This window comes from Phyllobates terribilis, unplaced genomic scaffold (assembly GCF_046119375.1).
Source record: "Phyllobates terribilis strain yellow unplaced genomic scaffold, ASM4611937v1 Scaffold_2__4_contigs__length_985480577, whole genome shotgun sequence".
Lineage (NCBI taxonomy): Eukaryota > Metazoa > Chordata > Amphibia > Anura > Dendrobatidae > Phyllobates > Phyllobates terribilis.
In genome coordinates, this window is record NW_027362762.1 from 801,303,143 (window position 1) to 801,319,592 (window position 16,450).

At 43.4% G+C, this 16,450-nt stretch overlaps 1 protein-coding gene across 2 annotated transcripts in view; it reads right to left on the reverse strand.

The window, feature by feature from the left end:
* The window catches only part of SMPX (small muscle protein X-linked), a 132,505-nt gene that overhangs the window by 91,299 nt on the left and 24,756 nt on the right, over positions 1 to 16,450 (reverse strand). For both annotated transcript variants that reach the window (XM_073670744.1, XM_073670743.1), the window contains one exon: positions 5,716 to 5,773. In XM_073670744.1, coding sequence (XP_073526845.1) covers positions 5,716 to 5,754 — 39 coding nt within the window. In that variant the 5' untranslated portion in view covers positions 5,755 to 5,773. The remainder of the gene's footprint in view (positions 1 to 5,715; positions 5,774 to 16,450) is intronic.

Below are 16,450 nucleotides of genomic sequence, written 5' to 3' on the forward strand. Positions count from 1 at the left end.
GCGGCTCTGAACCCGTCTCCGAGTCTGTACTGGACCCTACCCAGCCGGTGCTCTAACCTGCCTGTTCCTGTATTCCCCGGTGTGGGTCAACAGCCGTGTCCGGGTTCTGACCTGGAGTCGCACCTGGTCCCTCTGCTCGGTTCCTCCCTGGTGCACAGGCGTCGTATGCCGTTGCGCAACCTTGGTCGGATCGGGTAGATACTTAGTTACGCCCCTCCAGGCACTCTCCGGTTCATGGTCCAGTGGAATCACTAAATCTCGCACACGCCAGTCAGCCCGGGCGTGTGAATAACAGTGAGTGTGTTAATATACTCATCTACCACTGCTCTCTCTGGTGTCCAGCATTGTTCTTCGATTAGACGCTGTTCATAAAGTCAGCGTAGGGTAATACTATTATTAACAGATTACCAAAGGCAAATAGAAAACCCTAACTAAAGACTATTAAAATATAACTTTTAATTAACTACTAAAAGGAGCAATTCTAAAAATTGCATAAGTCAGTATTTGTTCTAGGACACTCAAAAATAGTGTTAATTTCTTTCAATTATATAATTGTTCTGCTTCACTTCTCAATGATGTCACCGCAATTGCAACTAACCGGCTCACTCTGTGCGCTATACGTTAGCTGGAAGTCTCTTTTACAATGTAAGCCTATGGAGCCTCGTTCTGACACTCCATAGGCTTACAGTTTAAAAGCCACTTCCAGGTCATGCAGAGTGCAGCGTGACCTAGAGAGCCTGCAGAGGGGTGACGTCACTAAGAAAAGGATCCTGGAAAGAGTGGGGGTTAGGTGAGTATATTAACACACTCACACTACATTACATACATATATACACATTTAAATTAAAAAAATATAAATAGGAGTCCTTCTTTAATGTTATCTGCTAAAACTACATTTCTCAGCTGCACACTGCTTATCGTCAGTGCTGCAGGCTCCTTCCTCTGCTTTCTATATGCTTCCTGATAGAGATAGATCTATATATATAGAATAAATGAGAGACAAAGAAAGAAAAACAGTGGATGAGAAATAATGAGTGATGGGACAGATGAAGCAGAAGAGAATGAGAAAGAGCAAAAGAATAAAAAAAGAAAATACACTAAAAAGAAAGAATGAGATAGAAAAGAGAGAGAGTGAAAGAGGGGAAGCAGAGAAGTAGTGTAGTAGTGAGTTTCTAAAAATTTCATAACATTACTTTTGTTAGAAAATATATACAGTACAGACTATAAGTTTGGACACACCTTCTCATTTAAAGATTTTTCTGTATTTTCATGACTATGAAAATTGTACATTCACACTGAAGGCATCAAAACTATGAATTAACACATGTGGAATTATATACTTAACAAAAAAGTGTGAAACAACTGAAAATATGTCTTATATTCTAGGTTCTTCAAAGTAGCCACCTTTTGCTTTGATGACTGCTTTGCACACTCTTGGCATTCTCTTGATGAGCTTCAAGAGGTAGTCACCGGAAATGGTCTTCCAACAATCTTGAAGGAGTTCCCAGACATGCTTAGCACTTGTTGGCCCTTTTGCCTTCACTCTGCGGTCCAGCTCACCCCAAAGCATCTCGATTGGGTTCAGGTCTGGTGACTGTGGAGGCCAGGTCATCTGGCGTAGCACCCCATCACTCTCCTCCTTGGTCAAATAGCCCTTACACAGCCTGGAGGTGTGTTTGGGGTCATTGTCCTGTTGAAAAATAAATGATGGTCCAACCAAACGCAAACCGGATGGAATAGCATGCCGCTGCAAGATGCTGTGGTAGCCATGCTGGTTCAGTATGCCTTCAATTTTGAATAAATCCCCAACAGTGTCACCAGCAAAGCACCCCCACACCATCACACCTCCTCCTCCATGCTTCACGGTGGGAACCAGGCATGTCGAGTCCATCCGTTCACCTTTTCTGCATCGCACAAAGACACGGTGGTTGGAACAAAAGATCTCAAATTTGGACTCATCAGACCAAAGCACAGATTTCCACTGGTCTAATGTCCATTCCTTGTGTTCTTTAGCCCAAACAAGTCTCTTCTGCTTGTTGCCTGTCCTTAGCAGTGGTTTCCTAGCAGCTATTTTACCATGAAGGCCTGCTGCACAAAGTCTCCTCTTAACAGTTGTTGTAGAGATGTGTCTGCTGCTAGAACTCTGTGTGGCATTGACCTGGTCTCTAATCTGAGCTGCTGTTAACGCTTTCAAAGTTTTCCCAACTTTTCGCTCTGACTGACCTTCATTTCTTAAAGTAATGATGGCCACTTGTTTTTCTTTACTTAGCTGCTTTTTTCTTGCCATAATACAAATTCTAACAGTCTATTCAGTAGGACTATCAGGTGTGTATCCACAAGACTTCTGCACAACACAACTGATGGTCCCAACCCCATTTATAAGGCAAGAAATCCCACTTATTAAACCTGACAGGGTGTGGCGCCCAGCTGCGCTTGGTACCACAGATCCTAGAACGGTGTATTGATGGAATCCTCCACAAGAGACCCCCATAAACATTCACACATCTCCACCTTCCACCTCAGACCAGCAGAGGGAGCCCATTAGGGATATAAATAGGGAAGGTGGAGCTAGGCAGCTCAGTCTAGTTTCAGTTTGCAGTCTAGCCAGAACAGAGTTCCTGCTCACAGCCAGAGAGGGACAGAGTTCTCTGTTCGGTTCCTGCAGAAGTCTGTCTGCAGAGGTAAGCCCAGTCTAGACTCAGGAGCTCAGTTAGAGCTTAAGGTGTGCCGACGCCATAAGAGCGGTGAAGAGCGGCAAGCTGCCGTTAGTGTGAGTAGCCTAGTGAGGGCCCGAGCGTGGCCGAAGGCGAGTGGAAAGTGAGTAGCAGTGGGAGCAGAGGAGCTTACCCAGCTCACCCCGAAACATATACCGGACACCGGGTCCGAGCTTACCGGGATCTCTATGACCCAGTAAGGCATAACCGGAGTCCCTGGAGAACTACAGGTCCCAGGTTCACCAGAGAGCTGATACGTAACAGAGCCAGGAGACACATAGGCCCCGTAAGCTGGGAGCGTGCACTCCAAGAGAAGGCCCTACCACAACGTCAGCCGGTGCAGGACAGAGATAAAGTTAGGCCTAGCTTCAGGCAGGTCAGAAACTTACTACGCAGAGGCCAGAAACAGGAGGCCCTACACCCACTCATTGGGGAGGATCCTGATATGCACCCTTCACCCTACAGTGCTCCGGGATGTGCCTGAATTTCCACCAGTAAAAGGTACTGAAGTGACTACCGTGTCCGTCCCCGTTCTTGCTCTGACCCGGCTGGGTCTCGCCTGTCCTGCATCCCCTTCTCCGTACGCTGCCCTGAGGCCTAGCTCCACCTGTGGGGAGCTATACCATTGAGCTGCCTTATCACCGGCCTCAGTGGACTGCCGCAGCGCTGGTGATTCTCACCAGAAACCACAGGTGGCGTCACGAACTTTCATAAAATTAACAAACAATCCCCTTTTTAAAGCTGACCCCAGGGTACGGGCCCGGGAGCCGACCACCGCGACATCCCCAAGGCAAAGGCCCGGGTACCGAGTTATCCCCATCCCCTGGGCTAGTCACACCTGTGAAGTGAAAACCATTTCCGGTGACTACCTCTTGAAGCTCATCAAGAGAATGCCAAGAGTGTGCAAAGCAGTCATAAAAGCAAAAGGTGGCTACTTTGAAGAACCTAGAATATAAGACATATTTTCAGTTGTTTCACACTTTTTTGTTAACTATATAATTCCACATTTGTTAATTCATAGTTTTGATGCTTTCAGTGAGAATGTACAATTTTCAAAGTCATGAAAATACAGAAAAATCTTTAAATGAGAAGGTGTGTCCAAACTTTTGGTCTGTACTGTATGTTACACGCACGCCGCTAGGTTCAGATAGGGCGAGACGGGTTTCATGAATTCTTTGGAATCCTGGGGGAACAGTTACTCAGGGCGACCATAGGCTGCAGCTTCTCTCAGGCACATGATGCATTCAATTGCTGACCAGACACATCTGACAACAGTTTAACAGTGGAATTTAATCTGCAGCACGGCCAGTGAAATTCAGGGATATTACAGTAACAATTTTCATTACAGTACAGTCTGAGTTTCTTGAGCAACCGGCTCCAGTAACAATACAGTAGTTTCTTCACAAGGCACAGTATTACAGTATCTTCAGTAGCATAATTCAGCATAGATTAGATCTCTTAGCAGCACACTTCTATGCATACACAACCACAGGCATTTCCTTCACAAGGACACAATAGTACACAGCATTTTTTATCCTGCATGGAGATGGAGGGGGGAGGGTTTGATGAGGGAGATGATCCCTGTGACACAATTCCTTCCAGTCCTTATCTTCCTGCCTGATAATACTCTGCACAGTTAGTTCAGGGAGTTCATCTGACCTGTGTTTAGTTTCTCTCCCGATCTGAATCCTGTTCAGTTGCCTTCTGTCAGATCCAGATAACACATTACCTTTCTCTTCGGCTTCAGCCAGACTACAATAACAAGTTCCCCACAATCCCCCTGGGGCTCTGCTAAAACACTCTCTGTCTCCTGTGACTGTGTTAACCCCTCTAGTTTCTGGATGCTTCTGAAGCACAACACTTCCGGTCTCCTGTGCTTGTGTTATTTGTAACAGTTGCTGGATGCTTTGGAAGCAACAGCACTACTTCTGCATGTCACATATAGCCACATCAACTACTCAATGTGTTAATCAAAGTGATTGCTTGGTGTGCAAACATTGTATAAGTATTTTTGCACTCACAACGTCCCATTGGATGTTCCAGTCTCCTGTAGTAAACATAATCATACTGTTTCCTGCATGCATACCAAAGCTCAGCATGGCATAGCTGAGCTGTGCTATAGCCTTCCTGTCAAGGCAATGAGGGCGCAGTGATAGTGTTTATTAGTCTAGGGTCACATCACTGTATTTTCTCACATCCGAGAGAATCAGGCCGATTCTGATTTTCTCGGATGTGGAGAAGATAGAAAAAAAAATGTTTCCATCTTCTCCATTCTGTCAGTCTGTGAAAATCACACCACACTCGGATGGTCATCCGAGTGCAGTCCGATGTTTTCCTCAGACTTACTGACTTGCAAGTCCGAGTGTGATCCGAATCGGATGCAAATCATGCATGCTGCGATATTTTTCTCGGACAGACTCGGTCCGAGGAAAAGATTGGACATTTGCACGGCCCCATAGAATAACATTGATGTGATGTTTTATCAGATTGCACTGGGACCAAAAATACAGTGTCTGAACCTGCCCTTATACAGGGTAATTAGGCGTATTTGCACATCTTCATCCGAAAGTATTGGAGCTACTGGAGGATAAATTCAGTAGCAATGGAGGCTAACGAGACCCCAGAGGGCATCACTAGGGGAGTGTTAGTGGTTCAAACCAGTGCAGATTAAAAAGAAGTTTTATTGGCACACATGATTAGTTCTGAATGTACAAAAAGCTGAAATCACAATAGGCCTGGTTGTTAAAGAGGGTGAAAAGTTAGAGAGCTACAAGTAATCTGTTATCTGTATCAAATACTAAGGAGTCTTTAAATAATATTAAAATCTGGAAACCAGTAAATTACTTGTGAATACAAAGTATTGTATAGACATTGGAAAAAAAATCTGTAACAGTAAAAATAATACATTTTCAGAGAATCTGCAGCGTATAAATACATAGCATAATGTACACTTATAGAAAACGCAGGTAGTAAATATACATTGCAGACTGTTCATACATACCTGGAGGGATTTGACATGTGACGCCGACTGTTTAGACATCTTAAAATCTGAGATCTTCCTGCAAACAAAGTTAAAAGAATCAGATTCTTGGTATCCGCTTGATGCTCATGCACTTCATGGCAATGACACACTACATCTCGCTTTCCCGGTTGCCTGGATACTTCCACCAATTATATGTTGGAGTAAGAACACCTGAGCTCCGCTAATTAATAATTAATGATGAGAAATTATACTACGTACAACTACTACACACTCATCAGATTAAGGGATCTCTTCCTGTAAAGGTTAGACCTGATTTGTCATCAGCTCCATTGTTTCTTCTTTACCTCAGATGGCAAATAATTCAATATGGAGTCAGCTAGTGAGTAAAGTTGTCATCTGTCGTATCAGTTTTCTGTCCGCTGTCTGAATGAGACTCAATGTGGAAAATGACAGTAAAAAATAAACTCCAGTTGTCCCATCCTCCCTGGGAAGACATCTGTGTTGTGTCATTATCATATTTCCATCCATCACCCCAATGACTTAAAGGGGTTTTCCCAAGAACAAAAGTTATTTTTAATCAATAGATCTTGGAATAATAATAACTTCCACAATTGGATGTGTTTAAATAAAATGTTCCTGTGCTGAGATAATCTTATAAATGTGCCCCTGCTGTGTACTGTGTAATGGCTGTGTCTGACCGTACAGGGACATGGTCTGATCATACCACATCTCCTGGGCAGGGAAGGAAGCAAAAGAGTATACAGACATTACAGCAGGGGATCACAGCTGATTCTTTCTTTGAAGTAAAACATTGTTTAAAAACAGGCAGGGAAATGTTTTACCTCACAAAAAGAATCAACTGTGATCCCCTGCTGTAATGTCTGTATACTCTCTTTTGCTTCCTCCCCTGCCCAGGAGATGTGGTATGATCAGACCATGTTCCTGTACGGTCAGACACAGCCATTACACAGTACACAGCAGGGGCACATTTATAAGATTATCTCAGCACAGGAACATTTTATTTAAACACATCCAATTGTGGAAGTTATTATTATTCCAAGATCTATTGATTAAAAGGAACTTTTGCTTGTGGGAAAACCTCCTTAAATGTAAAAATAGGATGAAATATTGGACAGAGGACTGACAAATACATTAAAATCCATTTTAAATGAACAGGATCTCCTTTTATTCAAACATCTAGTCAGGAGTAATTATATTCCTCAGACATTCAGGACTTCTATTGTCTTTTTGGCCATTCATTTCTAAATTACTTGAATGTCTATACTGTAGTAACTATAAGAATGTCTACACATATACTGTATTTATATAAGATAGAGGTTTTTATGTCATGAACAAAGCACTGGAGTAAAATGCTACAAATTTATTAAGAGGCATAAATAATAAGAGACAAAGATACAATAAATAAGTTATCCTCTCCATGTGCTATTTGCACTATTATTTCCGCTACGATTCTGATGTAAATTATAGTGAATTTGTTGGGCAGTGAAAGACTAACAATTCACGCTAAGGACCCAATTCATCAAAGCTTTTATGTCAGCATTTTGGAATAAAAAGATTTGAAAAGTTGCATAATTTTTGCACAACTCGAGGCTGTCAGCCATTTTCGCCCAGTTCCAACAAAAGTGGATGGAGCTGTGGCGGGAAGGTGGCGTGGTGACTGGAGTAAGATCTGGCGAGGCGCACACAGAGGTGTATGCCACATGTCTGATGCTCCTGATTCATTAAGAGGCATACGCCTCTCCATGAATCAGGAGCGTCTGACTCCAGCACATCTCATCAAGACCGGCATGAACAATGCTGGTCTCGATGAATCGGACCTACAGTGGGGAAAATAAGTATTTGATACACTGCCAATTTTGCAAGTTTTCCCACCTACAAAGAATGGAGAAGTCTGTATTTTTTTATCATAGGTACACTTCAACTGTGAGGGACAGAATCTTAAAAAAATCCAGAAAATCACATTGTATGATATTTACATAATTAATTAGCATTTTATTGCATGAAATAAGTATTTGATACAATAGAAAAACAGAACTTAATATTTGGTACAGAAACCTTTGTTTGCAATTATAGAGGTCAGACGTTTCCTGTAGTTCTTCACCAAGTTTGCACACACTGCAGCAGGGATTTTGGCCCACTCCTCCATACAGATCTTCTCCAGATCTTTCAGGGTTTGGGGCTGTCGCTATGCTACATTGAGTTTCAGCTCCCTCCAAAGATTTTCTTTTTGGTTCAAGTCAGGAGACTGGAAAGGCCACTCCAGGACCTTGAAATGCTTCTTACAGAGCTACTCCTTAATTGCCCTGACTGCGTGTTTCGGGTCATTGTCATGCTGGAAGATCCAGCCACGACCCATCTTAAATGCTCTTACTGAGGGAAGGAGGTTGTTGGCCAAAATCTCACGACACATGACCCCATCCATCCCCCCTTCAATACGGTGCAGTCGTCCTGTCCCCTTTGCAGAAAAGCACCCCCAAAGTATGATGTTTCCCCCACCATGCTTCACGGTTGGGATGGTTTTCTTGGGATTGTACTCATCCTTCTTCTTCCTGCAAATACGGCAAGTCGAGTTGATACCAAAAAGTCTGGACATATGCTATCGAGAGCAGGGGGACCTTGTGTGCCCTGCAAGATTTTAATCCATGACGGCGTAGTGTGTTACGAATGGTAATGTTTGAGACCGTGGTTCCAGCTCTCTTCAGGTTATTGACCAGGTCCTCCCGTGTAGTTCTGGAATAATTCCTGACCTTCTGTAGCCCATTCCAGCCTTGTGCAGGTCTACAATTTTGTACCTTGTGTCCTTAGACAGCTCTTTGGTCTTGGCCATGGTGCAGAGGTTGGAGTGTGATTGATTGTGTGGAAAGGTATCTTTTATACAGGTAATGACTTCAAACAGGTGCAATTAATACAGGTAATGAGTGCAGAGTAGGCAGGCTTCTTAAAGAAAAACTAACAGGTCTGTGAGAGCCACAGACCTGCTGGTTGGTAGGTGATCAAATACTTATTTAATGCAATAAAATGCTATTTAATTATTTAAAAATCATACAATGTGATTTTTTGGTTTTTATCTTTAAACTCTATCTCTCACAGTTGAAGTGTACCTACAAAACAAATTACAGACCTCTCCATTCTTTGTAGGTGGGAAAACTTGCAAACTCTGTAGTGTATCAAATACTTTCCCCACTGTAAGTGTTGCCAACTTTTTTTTAAAAAAGTGGCAAGAGCAAAGTAGAAGCGGAAAAATTCAGATGTTTGCCAAAGTTTGCATGTTTTTCTATAAATGTCTTGTGCAGTGTTTTTTTTCTAAAACCAAAAACGCCATAAAAATGCTATAAAAGTGCTTGTATTTTTTCACAAGCGTCTTAAAGGGAAATCTGTCAGCAGATTTTTGATATGTAATCTGGGGACAGCATGAAGTAGGGATTAAAACACTGAACTCAATGATATGTCAAATGTCTGTGTGTTTTTGTTTACTTAGACTGAAGGATTAATCACCTTGTGATTAACATTGCTGTGACTAACTGGTTGTGTGCACCCTGATCCGAGCTCACTCCCTTTCTGTGATAAGCACCTCACTGTCTATAAAGAAATCCTGGTGTAGGCGGGGGCAGCTTCCTCAGCTCTGCTGTATTGCCTAATTGTGACAGCGTTGTCTGATTTCTCGTTCTCCTGCACTGTTTAGAAGCATCTCACCATCATATTAAACAGTGTAGATTTCTGCTAGAAATGTAAGGATTAATCTGTTCAGTTGAGAGCTCCTGGAAGCTTTCCTGATTTGATGTTCATGCCAGGAGCTGCACAGCCAGGCGCGTGAGTGCCGCAAAAAGCCGAACGCTTAAAGCACCTTCTGTCCAATACCTGATAGTGACGACTACACAGCATCATGACACCTTGAAAATGGGACCTAAGCTCTCTTCTCACCATAACCAACGGCATAGTGATTAAGACCCTGGACGGGTTGAAACATCTGTAATGTAACATAGTCGCTTCTTTTGTCACTTTGCCTATTTCTACGGACTATAATAAAACTATTTTGCATCACCCAAATCTTTGAGTGTGCAGTGAAATTTTCTACATGTCTCTGACAAACAGGCATTGCCACAGTTAGCTTCATACTGTTTGGTTCAAAAGCTGGAGAAGTTTAGTTGTTTGAGGAGGCGATTGGTTTATCCCTGTACGTATTCCCTTGTTAGTCTGGTGTATTTCCATACACTACTACTCCCTTCTTCCCTGGGTGGGGGAAGGGAACAGACTAAGGGCCGATTTAGGAGCTCAGCAAGGTACGTGACCCTGGCGTCTTCACCATTAGAAATAATCTGGGGAGCAGGGATAGCTAGGGCGCCCCCTAGCGCGAGGGACAGGGAAGGAGCCCTTGGCCCCGGGATATCCAACAACAGAGTCGTGACACTAGTCTAAAAACTCAAATTGTGTCAAAATGGCTGCACACAGTAAGCTAAATGATACATCATTGAATTGAGTGTCCATTTTCTTGCATCATGATGTTCTCAGATGGGGTAGCAAAAACCTGCTGACAGATTCCCTTTAAAACATGGTGGTAACAGAAAAGACTATTAGGAAGCCAAAAATAAACTGATTACTGACTAGAACTGAATATCAAGCAAAAGAATCTGATACATTTAGGCCCCAATTCATCTAAGTGTTTAGCCCAGAAAATTGGTGTAAAACACTTTGAAAAGTCGCATGGAGCACTGCCCCACAGATTGGCAGGCTGTGGAAATATCTAATCTGAAAAACAGATATTAGCATTTAGACAATGTGGATGGCACTTTTGGAGAGGATTATGAATGACAATATTTGAATAGAACTTTAACTATTTTGAGGACATTAGTTGTCATTATTTAGAGGTCATTTAAGTAAAGGGATTGTCCAACACTTATCTACTGATGACTTATCCTCAGGCTAGGGTCACAATAGCGTATAGTCTCTCATCTCAAAGAATCGGGTCGATTATGCAAATCACACTCTGATCAGACTGTGATCACAGTGTGCTCCGATTTTCTCAGATTAGGAGAAGATGGGAAAAAAAATATCTCCATCTTCTCTATTCTGTCAGTTAGTGGAAATTGGACTGCACTCAGATGTCATCCGAGATTTTGCATGGACTCACTGACTTGCATGGCTGAGTGCGATCTGAATATTGGATCAAACTCGGACATGCAGTGTTTTTTTCCACAGAGAGAGAACAGCATGGCTCCGTACACTGAGAAGTGGTCATTTTTGGGCACTGCTGCTCAGCTTCTACTAAAGTGAATGAGAGCTGAGCTGCAGTACCCAGGAGCTGTCACTACACAGCATACGGAGCTGCGTTGTTTCAACTTGTACGTTATGTACATCATCCATAAAATGAGCTAGTAACAGCTGATCAGTAAATTTGTAAGCCCTGGGAAACCTCTTTAAAAAGTAAGAGAGTGATGTAGGGCTTATGGAATACCCTTTCTGTGACCAATTTAGTAACTAAACTTCTTTTGTCTTTTAATTCAATTGCGTATAATATTCTTTACACATTTTAGACTATGTACTTAATAAGTAGTTAGTTATAAATCTTTTTGCTTCTACAATTTATACATTAATGGCTGTGTAATGATAACTTTTGGACTAACTTTTTGACCCCATCACCACAGGATGGTAATGTGTAAAATGATAAAGCAGGGAAAAGAGCAGGGTGCTGACAATCCTGAAGCAAGCAGCCGTGCTGTGAACATCGGCAGCCAAGAAAAAGAGATGTTCGTCTAGTGAAGGAGAAAGTGTCTCCGACAAGGTGCTGAGATTTATGGCTTTAATTTGAAGTTTAGTTTGGAGCTCCGATGCTTTTAAAATTGTAGCACATTTAATTTATCAAATATGAAATCTGAGGGTATTAAACTCTATAGAAGATTGTGATCTAATATATTTGCTGGTTTTAGGCTCCATTAAGCATAGATATAAATGCAATGAACTCGCCTTTCTTTAGGCTATGATTTATGCACAATGGTCAGAGGTGGATTTAGGACCTTGAGAATAATGTTCAGTGGATAGAGCTGGTGGAGTACTGAGGCCTTTTTTGTAATCCAACCATCAATTTGTATGTTTTCCCAATGTTTAGGTAGGTGTCATTCCAATAATCTGGTTTCCTAAAAAACTAACAGTTTCTTCGATGCAACTAGCCAAAGCGTGTGTGTGTGTGCGCATGAAATACGGAAAATAAAAATTTGATTCTAAGGGGTCCTAATCTATTCTACTGGAAACTGGAATAAGCGACACAATAGTAAAAACTGTAGCACATTTTTCCAACTGTAAGATATGCTCTTGGCGTGAAAAAAATCATCTACCATAAGCAGATTGGTTAGCCAGCCTGGACAACTAATACTAGATCAGTGGGATCGAAACTAATTAGCTGTTTGAATAAGCCATGGCATTACAGCATTTTCCTGTGAGGATGCGGAAAGAGAAGAAACAACCTCCTGAGGACCTTTTAGTGCTGAGAAGTGTCATATTGCTGCATTTTCTATATGCTAATGTTTGATACAACTGTTTAATGTATTATTAATGACCTCCTATGTACTTGTGTGGGGAACATAGAAGTAGTGTAGATGCAGGGCACAGAAGAGTTGACAGTTAGCCAGTCTTGCAGATGGGAGAATTTTTGTAAGTTGAAGACAGTTAATTCCTGGTTAGAGTGAGTATTAAAATGGAGAGAGTGAAATCAGTCACAGAGAGTGTGACAGACAAGGCCGCATACTGGGTGTGTGTTCAAAAATATATATTTTCTTAGGTAGCAAGCCTCATTAACTGTATTGGATAAAGTGGCAGTCTGGATCTTAATATGGCAGGAACATCCTAGGTCCTGGGAAGTGGAACAGACGGTGGAGAAGAGCTCAGCAACAGTGCATAGAGCCAGGAGCCCAAGGATATGTAGCTGTGGGTAACCCTGAGATAGCACAGGGAAAGTGGGGCTGAAGAGGCAATGTGTAGGCCAGACTTTGGGAGTCTCAGTGAAGAAATACTGGACTTGCCATGCTAGGACAGGGGTACCGCTGAAAGTTCGCTGTAGTCAGTGAAGGACAGATAGTTGAAATGGAGAATTTAAGTCAGGAATGCAGTATGCACCACTACTCAGTAAACTAACTTTCCCCTGTTCCCTCCTTCTAAATATTATTCAGAATCTGCTCGCTCCTATTCGTTTGTCTCCACAGCCTCCATGTACACGATAACTGCACTTGATATTTGCACTGAAACATACGGGCTGATGACCGGATCATGCAGCTCTATAAGAAAATCCCTATTATAATTGCTAGACCTAAAATAACAAGCACTTTTCACCTATTGTGCCCCCCTATTCCCTTGTAGATTGTAAGCTTGCGAGCAGGGACCTCACTCCTAATGTAACTCTTTAAACTGTCTTACCTTGTATTGAATTAATTGTCTGTATAGGTCCCCGCTTAATTGTAAAGTGCTATGGAATATGTTGGCGCTATATAAATAAAAAAATATTATTATTATTATATTGCTGAAATCATGTTGCTAACAAGTGACGTGCCACCACATGTGTTCGTTATGCCTGTGCCTCTGTGTAAAACAGATGTGAACAAGCTTTGTAACTGCTACTTAGTTTATATATTTTACCAATTTCACTAGTAAAGTTCATTTTATTTTTAGAAAAAGGACTGGATTCTTCAATGCTATCGCTTTATATCTGAGGTTCCTGTGTCATCTGAGGGTATGCGACCTGAATGGGAAAAATCTGAAGGGAATACCTTCACACACACCCAGAGGAATCAGTCTCACTGGTGCCTAGGGTCACAACAGAACACTTTGACCTGTGAGACCCCTAGACTCCCATTCAATTGAATAGGACAATGTTGCAATAAAAAGTATAACATGTAAAAGCATGAATTAACCTGCAAAGAAAAAGATGATACAATGCATGAACACCAAAGCTTAACATGGGGGAGGTATGTGTTGGACCCCAACAATCTAATACTGATAGCCTATTAATTAAAACCATTTAGGAAAACATTTTTTTCTAATCTGTATTTCATTTTTTGGTTTTCAGATTTTCTATTTTATTTTCCAGAATATGAGGATTGCCATCTTAGAACTATGCTTTACAACAACTATAAAGACTATAACTTGCATGGACCACAGTCAAGGACTGACTCATTGACTTCTATGGGACAGATTTCTAGGCAAGCTCTGTGATTTGTACAGACGTCAATATGCAGAGAGGGAGAGGACATGATCTTTGACCATTGCTTATTGCAAGTGGATCCTGTGTTATGTTCTGTATATACTGTAGCGGTGTCATCTATCATTATCCTGCCTATGATGATAAAAGAGATGATTGTGAAAACTGATTTGCACAGAACAGGAGGTATGATTAAGCCTAATTGTCAGAGTAGTAATGGCAGTGGACGGGGTAATGTAAAAGCGGAAAAAAACATACTGCATACCACATCTAGCAATAAGAATGTGGGACTCGGGAGCTACAAGTAGCAGCACCACCACTGGCAAAGAAAATTATCAAAATTATCCTTTTTGTTACCTGCGACAAGCACATTATTGGAGAGGAAGGGGGGGGGGCTTTGGACTATCTGGCACATCACTCAACACAGTCACAGCAAGAAGATGTTAACTCTCACAGTGAGTATGAATATGTTCACTGCATACTCCAAAACCAAGGCATACAAGGAAAAGATTTATTCGTACACCAAATATATCAGAGAATTGCGTTCCTTATTTGCATTAATTGTGGAGTTGCACTTAATTTGAAAGTCTGATCAGAATAATAGGTCCATTTTTCTTGTTCGTGGAAAATGCCGATGGCTGAATGAGCCCTGACAGTTAGGATATGGAGGACATATCAGTGATGGTGGTGGTGGTAATTGTGGCACTGGCAGTTTAATAGGTAGGGCCACTGGCAATGACAGTTGACGAGTCATGGGACATCTAAAGGTGGGAATCAGGAGACAACTGTCAGTCGAGTTAAGACTGGTAATGATGATTTTGTGGTGAACAGGACTTGGCAACCAGACCAGGGTGACAAGGAAATGATGTCATCAGAGGACGAGGATGGTGGCGTACGAGATAAAAAGCAGAACTGAAGTTCAGCCAAAAGATCTTTCAAGGGCAGATATTCTTCTTCTGTGGTAAGTGTGGCACCCTGCTATACTACAGGTACTACAGGACCTAAAAGGGTGCATGGACGGACTTATCCACAAGAGGCCCTCACTACAAACAAACACCTCCACCCTTCCACCTCATACCACCAGAGGGAGCCCTTTTAGGGATATATATATGGAGGGTGGAGTTAGGCAGTTCAGTTCAGACAGAGAGGAAGTCTGAGAGCGTGCTGGAGCTGAGATCAGTGAAGGAGCAGCACATCTGCTGCTGAGTTGAGGGCCCCGAGTGTGGCCGAGGCGAGGAGAAAGGAGTTAAGGGGGCAGAGGAGCATTACACGCTCACCCCAAGACACAATCCGGACACCGGGTCCACGCCTACAGGGTCCTCTATACCCAGTAGGGAATACCGGCATACCAGGAGGCTTCCAGATCCCTGGTCATCCTGAAGCTACCATCAAATAAAGGACTAGGAACCACGAAGGCCCCGGCATCCAGGGATAGTGGTTGCCAAGGAAAAGTCCTACTACCAAGCGGTCAGGTGAGAGAGCAACACAACACAGAAGCTAGGCTAAGTTCCAGGCTGGCCAGAAGCTTAGAGAGAGGAATACACGGATCAGGAGGCCTTATACTCGCTCACTGGGGAGAGTCCTGAAGTGCACCCTTCCTAGCAAGTACCCTGGACCATACCTGCCGTTACACCAGTAAAGGTACTGAAGAGAATCCCCTGTGTGCGTGTCCGTCATTCCCCCTGACCCGACCAGGCCATCTCTCACCTGCATCCCTTCTATCAACCCTGCCCCGGGGGCTCGCTCCGCCTGTCGGGAGCAGAAACATCCCAGCTGCCATCCCATCACCCCCAGAGGTCTGCAGCAGCGCTGGCAACTATTACCAGAAACCACAGGTGGCGTCACGAGACAAACTATTAACAAAACCCCTTTTAAAGAGTGACCCCAGAGTATGGGCCCGGGAGCCAACTGCCGTGACATCCCACAGAAGGTCAAGGCCCGGGTACCGAGTCTCCCCCATATATCGCCCTGGGCGAGTCATCTCCTCCTGGCGTCACGAACAGGATTTCATGCCCATTGCCACTAGGTACTGTGTGCCGTAATTGAACTATGTTTTAACTGTGGTGAACATCGCCGCCATTACCGCGCCGCCGCGCGAGAAGAAGAGGGGCGTAACCGCGGGAACCAGAGAGGCGTCACTATTGGTAGTGCATAAAGCCCACGCTCCGCCTCGTGCCTCGATGCCAAACCAGGAAGCGTCAGGTCCTGGAAGGAGACTATCGTCAAGCGCACGCTCTGACGTCAGCCGCGAGGGAAACGCAAGGTCCTGGAAAGAGACCGTCGCCTGCGGAGCTGCGGCCTACCCGATCAAAAGTAAAGGAGGTAGGCTACGGTTCACAAGGGGGGCGCAACCATGGCCGACGACCAGCAAAACGCCGGAGCACCGGTTAACGCTCCCGATGCTCAACTCGCTCCCGGCGCTGCTCAGGCCGGAGCAGCTGCCCCACCAGCAGGGGTCGCGATTCCAGTCATACCCATGGCCCTGCCATACATCCCTGGAGCAAAATGGCTTACCCAGTATGATGGTAAACCAGACACCCTGTCTGG